Raw genomic sequence first — 12,196 nt, 5'->3', positions numbered from 1 at the left:
GGGCCACCCCGCTGGAGCATTAGTCACTGGCCATTGGCTACTGCACCAGAGTCTGGCCTGCTGGGAGCAGGGGGCAGGAGACCCCACCGGGCGGGCCAGCACCCGGCGGGATGGAGGATTTGATGGACCCATGGTCCGATCCAGCGGGGCAGATGCCGAGTTCCTGTGGCACAGGCCCTGAGCCCAAGAGAGAGGAGCGGGAGCAGCCATTCTGGGTGCAGGGCTTGGGGATGGTCTCCTTCGACCCGGAGCGACAGTCAGCTCGTGAACGCCCGGTTCGCCTCGCGTGGAACAACGCAGCCGGCCCCCCGCCCGAGCCCGGGCTCACCTTCCTCTCCAGGCTCTCGTCCCCTTCCGCCGAGCTGACGCTGTCTCTCAAGCGGGACCGGGATGGGCGGTGCCGCCTACCCTTGGCCGACAGCTGGGCTCGGGCCTTCTGCAAACTGCTGTCCAGCCTCTGGGTCTCTGGAATCACATCATTAAAATCTGGGAGTGAAAGAGAGAACGGGGGGCGGAGAAGTGGGAGAGAGAGCAAGAGAGAGAGAGAGAACGCAGACAGACGGACAGGGCGGTGGGGGACGCACAGAGGGACAAGGAGCACAGGGGGTTGGGAGAGAGCGAATGGGACAGAGCAGGGAGGAGGAAAGGAAGAGAGAAGGAAGGAATGGAAGACAAAGGAACGGAGGGGCAGGGTCCCAGCCAGGGACAAAGAGGAGGGAGAGGGTGGAACAGGGGGAGAAAGAGAGTGTTCAGAGAAGAGACACACACCAATGTCCATTTCAGCCCCCCCCCCCCCCAAATCCACAGGCTCATCTCACGCTCTCCCCACTGCTGCAGCTGGGAACCGCTTGGCCCAAGCTGCCCTAGACATGTGGGGCTGGGGTTCCCCCCCTCCACCCCGAGCTCAGGGATATTGGGGTCTGAGCACTCTGGAGAATCCAGCTGCGTGGGTGGAGGGTTGCCGAGCTCCTCTGAGATGTGGACATTAGCACCCCCAGTGGGGAAGCAGCCTGCCCCATTGCACAGGGCTACCCTGCCATGGTTTGCAGAGTGGCTGATCCCCGGGGCAGGGAAATTGCTGCCCATCCACCTCCCACCCCCAGCTGCTGCTGCCCTCGCTGCTCTTTGTCTGGGGACACAGCTGACGGACTCTCCCAATGACTCGCCTTTCGTTGCCACCAAAGCCCTCCCTCCATCACCTCCATCAAAGCCCACAGCCCCCGTGCCTCCCAGTTCACAGGGCTTCTCTGATTTCCCTGCAAAAGGGTGGCATGGCCTCTTGGCAGCTCGGTGCCTCGGGGGACCATGTGGGGGCACCGGGCACTGCAGGCTGTGCCCAGGCAGGGAGCGAAGAGCAGAGCTGGGTGAAGGCTGCGACGGGCGATCTGACTCGGCTGCGATGAGGCCCCTCTCGTATTTGCTTTCTACAGGGGCGACTGCTGGTGCCCGGCCACGCCAGGCCGGGTTCCTCATGGCCCTGCACGCCCACTGCTTGCGCGGGTGCCCTCCCAGCGAGCCAGACCAGCTCCCGCGTGCATGGCCCTCGCTCCCCAGGCTGATTCAAGAGAGGAATCTGCAAATCGTTTGGGGTAACCAATACGCTTTGCAGCTGGCGGCACAGAGGGACGGAAGGGGCTCGCCCCAAATCACAAAGGCGGGGGCTTGGGCAGAATGGGGGAGTGCAACCCAGGAGTCCTGCCTCCCAGTGGCCCCCGTTCTAACCACTAGACCGCACTCCCCTGCCAGAGCCGCATATGGAACCCAGGAGTCCTGCCTCCCAGTGGCCCCTGTTATAACCACTAGACCGCACTCCCCTGCCAGAGCTGCACATGGAACCCAGAGCCCCAAGGAGAAGCACCAGCGTTCCAGCATTCAGATCAGCTTCGGATGCACTACGACCAGGCTGTGCCTCTTCGAGGGCACCCAGGCCTGACTCAGGTGAGGTCCCCAAGCCAGTTTGCCTCCTTGTGTTAGAGCCCGTCCAGGAAACGCCTCCCCACGGCAGCACGCGGGGGACAGGATCCTGCTGAAATCAGGGCAAGAGCTGGTGGAGGAGCCACCAGCCTTCACGCCCGCACGGCCTCCTCCCAGGGCTCCTCGTCCGGCCTTGATCCCCCCCCCCAGGTTTTTCCTCCCTCTCTCACATGGACACCGGCCCGAGGTCTCCCACTGGTACTTGTAGAGTCTTATGCATGTGCATTCGCACACTCAGGCACGTGCACATTTACACACACACAAGCTCATGGACATCCCGAGATACACACACATGCACACTCACATGCACCCTCACGTAAATGCACTCGGGCACACTCATATGCACACACATAAATGCACTTACGTGTAACGGACACGCACACACTCACACGAGTAAATGCACTAACATGCCTCCCCCCTCAGACACACATGTCAATGGACTCAGGCATGAAAATGTACACCCTTGCATGCATTCTAAGATACGCACACCTAAATGCACTCACCCACAGACACACACGTGGATGCACTCATATGCACACACTCGTACTTTCACTCCCGCACGCTCACGGTTCACACCTAGGCCCTGCAGCCACTCTGCCTATCCCAGGATACTAAGCAGGCACATCTCCAGTTGCTCAGGGAGAGCGAGGGAGAGCTCAGTGGTTTGGGCATTTGGCTCCTGAACCCAGGGTTGTGAGTTCAATCCTTGAGGGATCCATTTAGGGATCTGGGGCAAAAACTGGGGATTGGTCCTGCTTTGAGCAGGGGGTGGGACTAGATGACCTCCTGAGGTCCCTTCCAACCCTGATATTCTACGATAGGGAGTTAAACGGGGACCTGGAATGAGTTTAAATCCAACCGAAGTCACGTTTAGCCCTGGCAGCGGGGCTGCCAACCCTGCCCAGCGACCGCCCTCATCCTCAGGGGCAGAAGCACCCTCCAACCCTGTCAGTTCAAAGCCATGGAAATGACGAGTTAATCTGAAGGCATTTCCCCCCCCCCCCAGCAAGCGAGCTGAGAGCTGGGGCTTGGGTTGGGGGGCACTGGTTTGTGGGCAGAAATGATGGATTTAGCAAATCTCCCAGTGGTCAGGGCTGCCTGGAAATCCTTATGGTTACAGAGGATGCCCGACCCGTTACTGTTAACACAGAGGGCCCCCTCCTGTGCCACCCGGCAGCCCCTTTGTGCCAGCTAGATGGGCACATGAGGCATGTTGGGGAAGTACCAGGGCACTGGGAAGGGGGTCGCATCTGGGGGCAGAACCAGCTCCGAAGCAGGGTACTGAGGGTAGAACAGACACCGGGCAGAGGAGGGAGGGGTCGTGGTCAAGGTGATGCTTGCTCCAGTCATTCTGCACCCTGCCAAGCCCCTCCTGGGGGCCAGTTAGCCTCAGGGAAGAGCAAATTGCCTGGCATCTGTCCTGGCACCCGCCAGCCCAGGGGGGGCATGTGGTGCCCAATCTGGATCTACTGGGTTTTGTATCAGTAAGAGAAACCAGTGGGTCAGTCACTAGAGAGAGCTGTATAGCCAGGGCGATGTTTTAGGGCTGGGGGAGTTGATGACCTGGCCCAAGCATCCTGATGCCTTCTCAGGAAGCAGGGGTAACAGGCCAGTGCCCACGAGATCCCGCCATCCTTGGAGGTTTTCTGATCCTTAGAGGTTCCCTGAGCTCCCAGACCCAGCGCTGGGCAAGAATCTACCCCATCTCCAGCAAAGAAAGGCTTCACCGTTCAGAGGCGATTTGGGCCAGTGGTTCAAGTGAGGGGGGCTGGGAGTCAGGACTCCTGGGTTGTAGTCCCAGCTCTGCCAATGGCCCTCCGCACGATTCCGGGCAAGTTGCTTACATTGCTCTGTGCCTCAGTTTCCCCATTTGTGAAATGGGGCTAATACTGTCTCCCACAGGGGTTAGCTAATGCTTGTAAAGCACTGAGTGTGTCTGGGGACAGGCGCAGCACAAGCAGGTGTACACCCACCCACTAGGCCTGGCTCTCCCTTGCCCTGCACCATGGCCAGGCACTCACACCAGCGCCCAGTGGGCGAGACTGCTATCACTCTGGTTCTGGAGGATTTATATGCCCATTGCACTGTGTAAATGGTCACACAGGGACAGAGAATCAGGCCCCAGAGACACACCTAGAAATCCACTCCCACAAAGAAGCACCCCCGTTAACACCCCCAATACCATCTCACACTTCACCCTCCTGACATATGCAGATATTTGCACGCTTCAGCATGACCCCTTTGCACCCCCAAGAAGTGTGCAGCCACACCCCTTCGCTCACACCTATGCTGTTCCACGCCGGGGACTCTCAGCCCCATGGCACCCAGTGGCAGGGACTTGCAAACGCCATGCACAACGGTATAGGCCCACCCATGTGCGCACACGTACAGAGATGACGCTCTATAAAGCATTGCTCCTTGTACTGCTCGATAAATCCATCCCGGCCCCCTCCCGCCCCGGCTGACGATCCAATTTACAAAGCAGCCGCGGTCTTGGTCCATTCATTATAGCCCATAAACCCGTCGTCCCCAGGGGAAAGGAGCTAGAGCCTGCTGCTAATGGGGGAAGCTCTCTTCCATCCCTCGCAGCTGAGAGGGGCTCTTCCCAGAGCTCCCTTTCCTAAGGGGCTTATGGGGTTTTAGCCAGGCCTGCCCACTCCCCACATCAAAGCCAAAACACACCTGCTACCCTAAGCCTCTGTCCTGGGCCCCACCCCCATCGCCTGGGCAGTGCAGGATCTTATAGGGGCAGGGCCTGGAGAAACTGAGTCTCACAAAGCGGCGGGGGGGGCATTTTGGAAATGAAATGTCTGAAATGTTGGACAGTGAAGATGTGGAGCCAGCGGCCAGGCTGGCACCTCAGCGAGGGACAGATTGCCCCGTGTCCCCGGCAGCTCCTATTGTGATACTGATGGCCAGATTTTCACTGACAGCACTTGGGCTCATGGGACAGCACTGTACTTACTGCCAGTGCTGGGGGGCGGATGGGGGGACCACCTGGGGTAGTACTGCACTGCCAGCACCAGGGGGCGCTTGGCCCAGTACCGCACCGCCAGTGCTGGAGGTCACAGCAGATGGCACTGCACTGTCAATGCAGGGGCGGAGGGGTACTGCCAGTGCTGGGAGGTACTATAGATGGCACTGCCAGCATTCGGGGGTGTATGGGTCAGCACTGCACTGGGGGTCACTCTGGAGCCTGCAGGCCCTGGGGGACACTGCAGACAGTGCTGCACGGCTGGTGGCTTTTACCGTCCCCCCCATCACACGTGCAGGTCACCTATCCAGTTGCACCAAGGTATGTTTGCACACCCACACCTGCACACACTGGCACGCTCATTCACCTGTGTGCCAACAGGAGGTTGCTGTGCAGATGTTTGGGGAGGGATTCCCCCTGTCCCACTGGCATACCCCACTTCCTCTGAGAGCCGCATCAGGCAGGGTCCTCACCTAGGGGCACCTGCCAAAGATTAGTCCCCCCTCCCAATCCGGCACCATGGGAGCTCACCCCATAACCCAGAGCTCTTGGATGCTTGGTCTGTCACCCTGAGGTGTCAGTGATTAGCCAGCTTCAGTTCCCCCACCCTGAGGGAAGCTGAGTCAATGGACAATTCCTAAATTGGGGATGGGGAGGCAAATGGAGCAGAGATTACCAGGGGGAGGGTGGGTAGCCACACCAGACAGAACCAGGATCTCCAGTGGTCAAGTCTTCCTGTGCCTCAGTTTCCCCTATCCTAGTGCACCGGCTGGGTAATACTCCAAAAGGGCTGGGACCCTGGGGGGGTTAATTACTCTGGGTGTGTTTTGTCCTCAAAGGGTTAACACACACACACACACACACACACACTCACTACTAAAAAACATACTGCTCCACACACACCCCACTGCTACAAACACCCCTACACACGCGCACACAGTTATACACATACACACGTTCACTCACAAAGAGCTCCCCCATCTCTCATCCCAGCCTCCTCTGCCTTCCCTGAATACAGAGCAGGGAGCTGCCTTCGGGAGGTCATGAATACTTAATCAGGCGTGCGTGCATGCGCGCGCGCGTGTGTGTGTGTGCACACATGTGCACGCTGGAGCCTTCCAGGAGCTCAGAATCAGCTGCCGCTCAGCTGACTCCAGCGGGGAGTGGGAGGGAAGGAGACGCGTGGCTCATGAGAACGGGGAGTGAGCAGGAGGGGGACGGACAGGAGAAAAGCCGATGCAGATGGGCACAGCCGAGCCTTGCCCAGAGCAGGCCCAAGCCGTGTGGTGCAGAGACCGCTCTGCACACGGGCGCCGGATGCACAATACGGGCTGAGACAGGGATCAGCCAGGCCAACCTCCCTGGCACAGACAAGGCCGAAGAGATGCTGGGAACGCACAGAGGTTTGCCCTACAAGACTGCTCTGGACATAGTTTGCACCAGTCGAGGACCCGTGTCGCGCCCCGGGTACAAGATGGGTGAGGTAATATCTGTTCCTGGACCAACTTCTGGCGGCACGGCCCTTCAGCCACCAGCCATTGGTCCAACAAGACAGATCACCTCACCCGCCTGGTGTCTGCCCACGGCAGAGCCCCAGAGAGGGGGCAGATGCCAGGGGGGGCATACAAGAGAGGCAAATAGCCTGAGCCGAGGGTTGTCCCAGATGCTGAGGGCTCATTGCGGTCTCGGGACACTGATCTGGAACGTGACTGGCAAAGTTTGCTCTGGAGAGACGGAGGCAGCTTTCTTTGTAAGTTGCTTTGCTCTGAGCACCAGGCATTATGTCTGAGAGCGTGGGAGAGATTAACGCCTAGGCTAGCCTCTTTGCACACCAGACAGAAGGGGGTGCGGGGGATCCCCATTCCCACAGCAGTGCTGGGCTCCAACCTCCCCCGTGTCCCCTTCGCTGGAGCGGATCAGACCAGCGCTGGCCCAGCACGGCCAGTATCCCGCCTCCCACAGCTGCCAACGCTGGATGCTTCAGAGGTGGGGACGCTGGCGGCCAGGAGCCTACGGCCTGGCTCCTCGGGGCCCTGGAAGGGGAGAGTTGAAGATCAGTGGCACAAGGGTAGCCGCTCGCTGGAGAGAATCACGGGGCCTGCGTGCGTCCAGCAGCCTCTGCCCAGATCCCCCCCTCTCAGGGCGCGCAGCCAAGCGCTGCCCCTTCCCCGTCACGAGGGACGGTGGCCCAATAGCATCTGGACGCACTTTCCACGCTTCACATTAGCAGCAAACAACATTTCCCTGAATCCAGGGAGGCTGCTGGCCGTGCCCAGCCCCCACCGCGCTAATGCTCGTGAGCTTTAAAGGCCGGAGATGGAAAATGCCTAGCAGGCAGGGACGGCTGAGCCGGCTCGGTGCGACCGTCGTGCGCGCCCCTCTCCGCCGGATGGACATTTCCGCTTGCACGCAGAGCTCCCCGGACCCTGCGTTGGTCCCCAGCCACCTGCCCCTGTGATTCCCAGCCATCCTGGATTTCCCAGGAAATGTGAAAAGGACCATAAATGCTGTGAAAAACCAGAAAATCTCACGGCGGGGGCGGGTGGCCGGGGGGGTGGAATCAGACATTCTGCCCATTTCAAATCCCCAAGGCCAGGAGGGACTATTAGAATCCTCTAGTATCACACAGGCCAGAGAACTGCCCCAAAATACCTACTCCCCCAAGGGAGAGTGACTTAGTGACCAGCCCCAGGGGCGGAGGGAGCGCTCCCCTTCTTTGGCAGGGGAGACTGGCTTCTGATACTTTATTAGAAGGCACAAAGGAAGTTTTCTAAAGAGCCTAAGGCTTGATTTGCAAGGGCTCAGCATGCGCACGGGGGGGGGGTGAGCTTTTCCAAGGCGCTCCACTCCCATTTAGGCACCGAAAGAAGGTGCCTTGCCTCAAAAACGCGAGGGGCAGTATGACCTAGGGGGTAGGGCATGAGGCACATGATTTGATTTCTGGCTCTGCCGCTGATCTGCTGTGTGATGTTGGACAAGCCACTCCAGCTCCCTGCCTCTCCCAGCCTTCGGCTGCCTTATCTATTAGATTGGGTGTGGAGAGGGCTCTTAGGAGATGTTCATACCGCCCCAAGCCCAGTGCGGCTGGGGCTTGGCTGACACCTTGAAACTCTCCCCCTTGTCCAATTTCAACTCCCTGCACCAAAGCCTGGGGGCGCTAGAGAGTCTCAAAGAAATGGACCCAAGAATGATTGTTAACCTGGGCAAAACAATGTGTTTTCTCCTCACCCCGTTCTCAGAAATGGTCAAATAGTTTTTACTGAAACACCCCCCCCGACACACACATACACACATCTTTTCCAAATTCAGTTTGAGGCAGGGGAAATTGCCAACCTTGAACCGGTTGTGCTGAAAAAGTTCTAAGCAACTGGAAACAGTCTTATAATGGACCATTTCGGACAATCTGGATTATAGGCAGAGCCGGTAGCGATGCCGCCAGGAACCACCCAGCTCACCTTGCCTCTACAGAGGCTCGGGTACAGTGCTCGCCGCACATCACAAAATCCAATGCTGCAAAGCCATTCCTACAACAGCCACCAACTCCTGTGCTCTGCTGCAGAGGTTTTCAAACTGGGGTCCGTGGACTGAGCGCCATTCAGATGGTCCACGGATAGTTCCCTCTAAAGTGCGCACCTGGAGAGACTCCCCTCCTTCCCAGCCCTAGCTCGGGGGCTGCCGCGGTGGGGGAGAGAGGGCACATCCATCGCATTAGAAAGATAAGCCTATTGATATTAAAATATGAGTTGTGTGCTTTTATTTGTAGAACAAAAAAACCTTAATTATTATTAAGGGATTTTTTTTTATATATCACTTTTAACCAAAGTGCTTTACAATACTTAGCTAATGGTACACGCGACATTTGGAAAGATCATTAAGTGGTCCGCCGAGACCCTCAGCAACTTTCAAGTGGCCCGCAGAAAAAAAACACAACGTTTGAGAACCACTGCTCTATGGGTCCTCTGTTATGGTCCCATTTCCTCATCACGTCAGTTACTGCAGTCCCATATTTATATCTAGGAACTAAGGCAATCACCCTGCATGCTCCGGGCTCATGCTCTCCGGCATTCACCAGCTGACTGTCCAACCCGCCCCTCCCCAGAGCTAGATGCTTCCAGCAGAAGCCTCTGGGTAACGAGAAACAGAGCAGCAACTCCTGACGCTTTCGTGCACCTCGCACGCCATGTGCGTGTGGCCTATTGGGACATTGTGTTGTGTTTGTCTGTGCCACCATGTATGCACACCAATATTGGCACAAGTGCATGTGCGTTGCACAGGTGCAGGTATATTTGTTGCGTTGCACGGGTGCAGGTATATTTGTGGGCACTTGTGCCTATGTGTATGCATGGAATCCGTCCTTGGACGTTTTTAAGAACAGGTTTGAGCCAGTGGTTTTCAAAAGTGTGGGTTGGGATCGCCAGTGGGGTTGCCAGGGTTGGCTTAGCCTTGCTGGGGCTCGGGGCCCGAGCCAAAGCCGGAGGGATTGAGCCCTGGGCGGCAGGGCTACAGGCCCCCGGGCTGGGGCCCTTGGGCTTTGGTTTTGACCCCTTCCCGCTCGGGTCAGTGGGGCTCAGGTGGGCTCAGGCTTTGGTCTCCCCTTCCTGGGGTCGTGCAGCAATTTTTGTTGTCAGAAGGGGGTCGCAGTGCAATGAAGTTTGAGAACCCGTGGGTTAGGCAGACACCTTCAGGAACAGTCTAGCTTTGACTTTGTCCTGCCGGGGACTGGACTAGATGACCATCTTCTTCAAACAGTCACCGCTTCCCTTCCCGTGCGGTACACAGTCATCACGCCCCGGCCGTAATGAGGATGTAACTCACCATGCTGCCTGTCTCCAGCCTTCCCTGGGTTGTCTTTGCGACGCACTGCTCATCCCAGCTCATTCATGATAAATAGGGCATGCCAGGTGGGTGCCAACCCAAGCAGGGGAAAATCAGAGCTGTGCCTTGGGGCCACTCACCCCTTCACTTGCCAGCTGCTTCCTCCGCCCTCCTGCGTGGTTATTTTTAGGGTGACATTTTTTCCTCCAGCTGCAGATGGGAACCACTCCCAGCATTGGCCGTCTGCAGCTGGCACGTGGTCTTTCAACTCCAGCCCCCGGGGAATCGAGGCAGTGACCTTTGCAGTAGGGCACGGCTCAGGCTCCTGTTAATCACAGGCACCATACGCGCACACGTGTGCGAGGGTGGACACGCTCATGATCGCACACCGGCCTGGGTGCTTATCGCCATCAGCCAATGAGAGAGGCAGATGCACACTGGGAGGGAGAGATTCTGACAAAGCCCTGTCTATACTGGGTTTGGCTGGCACCGGGTCAGCTACCACAGTACAAACCCCTGTGGACGCGCTGCACCCGCATAAGACAGGATCACGCTATCGTCCCCAGCTGGGCCTAGCTGCACCAGAGCCAGCCGTGCTTTGCACAACCACCTTGCTTTGCACAACCGCCTAGGTTAGGAGGTCCACGTGTGCAAACACATGAGGGGCCTAACCTTTTTCCTTCTGTGCACCAAGCCCTCCTCATCCTGCCTGAGAGTCTCAGGCTGCCAAAAGAGGCAGGATCAGGCCCCGAGGAGGGGGAGCAGGGCAGATCTTTGACCCCCAAAGAAGGTGGATGGGAAATCGAGGCAAAGTAGGAATGGATTCTGGCGTGGGCGCTGCAGCACCTGGCCACCGAGGGACCAGGGAAAGAAAGCAGCAAGGGATGAGAGAGAAAGTGGACGGGAGACCAGCTGGAGACAAGAGGGAGGGGTGGGTGTGTGTGTTTTGGGGGTCTCCATAGGTGGCTGAATGAGCAAGTGGGGAGAGGCACCTGTGTGGAGGCAGAGCCCCACGTGTACATGCTAGGGGGCCTCGCACACCTAGGGCCCCACTTGCTCCCGGCTCCCAGGAAGGCACCGTCTGACTTAGGCGTGTGCGAGAGAGGCGGTGTCCGTGCAAGCTGCGCCCCGGTTCCCCGCTGCCGGGAGGCCCAGGAGCCAGAGGGCCGGGCGCTGATTCAGCAGGTGCTGCCCTTCCCCAGTACAGCGCCCCCGGAGGGCAGCGGCAGGAGCTCCCACCAGGGATGAATCCAGCCCAGGGCTGGAGGACGGAGTCGAGGGGACAGAAGCTCAGGTCAGCTGTCCCAGTCCATCTCCCGAGGATCCAGGCCCCGCTGGGCCAGGGAGCCCCATAGACGAGAGGGGCGGGCGAACAGATCTCGGCTTTCAGGGGCGGGATGGGGATTCCCAGTTCCAGACCCGACCTGGGCCCCTGCGCTTGCTGGTCTCGCCCGCCCCCCCAGTCAGGTCCTAGCTCTCAAATTCCCCCCTCCCTCACACCCACCCCTATGCCCCGGCTCCCCAACCCATCCACGCCCTAGCTCACCGGCCCCCAACTGCCAGGCCCTAATACCCCCCTCCCACCAGACCTTCCTTCCCCAAGCCCCACATTCCCCCCAGCTTGGGTCTGCGCCGTCCCTGGCTGGCTCTGCAGGCTGGTGAACGTCTCCCTTGGCTGGCGACGCCAGGGGCGAGCGTGCGGGTGCTAGGGGACGTGGGCTCAGAGAGACCAGGGTGGGCGGGAAGAGGGTGGAGATCGGGCAGCGGACTTACCGAAAACCTCGTCCGTGTCTTGGCGTCTGGAGGACGACATGGCAGGGCAGCTCTGCGGAGAGAAGGAGGTAGGGTCAGATCCAAAGCCAAGCAGCTGGCACGGGTATCTATGGGGAGGCCCTGGGGTCTCAAAGCACCCACCGGAGAGCACCCCTCTCCATCTGGAGCGCGAGAGAGCTCTGGGGAGGGCCAGTGGGGGCCACCTGGGCCTGGCCCTGGTTGTACTCTCATAGATTCATAGATTCATAGATACTAAGGTCAGAAGGGACCATTCTGACCATCTAGTCCGACCTCCTGCACAGCGCAGGCCACAGAATCTCACCCACCCACTCCTATGAAAAACCTCACCTATGTCTGAGCTATTGAAGTCCTTAAATCATGGTTCAAAGACTTCAAGGAGCAGAGAAGCCTCCCTCAAGTCATCCATGCCCCATGCTACAGAGGAAGGCGAAAAACCTCCAGGGCCTCTCCAATCTGCCCTGGAGGAAAATTCCTTCCCGACCCAAAATATGGCAATCAGCTAAACCCTGAGCATATGGGCAAGATTCACCAGCCAGATACCCAGGAAAGAATTTTCTATAGTAACTCAGATCCCATCCATCTAATATCCCATCTCAGGGGATTTGGCCTATTTACCCTGAATATTTAAAGATCAATTAT

At 58.4% G+C, this 12,196-nt stretch overlaps 1 protein-coding gene across 3 annotated transcripts in view; it reads right to left on the bottom strand.

The window, feature by feature from the left end:
* The window catches only part of SAMD14 (sterile alpha motif domain containing 14), a 32,769-nt gene that overhangs the window by 8,808 nt on the left and 11,765 nt on the right, over positions 1-12,196 (bottom strand). For 2 of the 3 annotated variants that reach the window (XM_038385647.2, XM_038385646.1), the window contains exons 2-3: positions 11,537-11,588; positions 329-486 (exon numbers count right to left, since the gene is read on the bottom strand). In XM_038385647.2, the coding sequence (XP_038241575.1) occupies positions 329-486; positions 11,537-11,576 (198 nt within the window). In that variant the 5' untranslated portion in view covers positions 11,577-11,588. The remainder of the gene's footprint in view (positions 1-328; positions 487-11,536; positions 11,589-12,196) is intronic. The other variant, XM_038385648.1, reaches the window with a different exon arrangement.

Source organism: Dermochelys coriacea, chromosome 27 (genome assembly GCF_009764565.3).
Source record: "Dermochelys coriacea isolate rDerCor1 chromosome 27, rDerCor1.pri.v4, whole genome shotgun sequence".
Classification (NCBI taxonomy): domain Eukaryota; kingdom Metazoa; phylum Chordata; order Testudines; family Dermochelyidae; genus Dermochelys; species Dermochelys coriacea.
The sequence above is the reverse complement of the archived record's forward strand: the minus strand, read 5'-3'. Positions and strand labels throughout refer to the sequence as shown.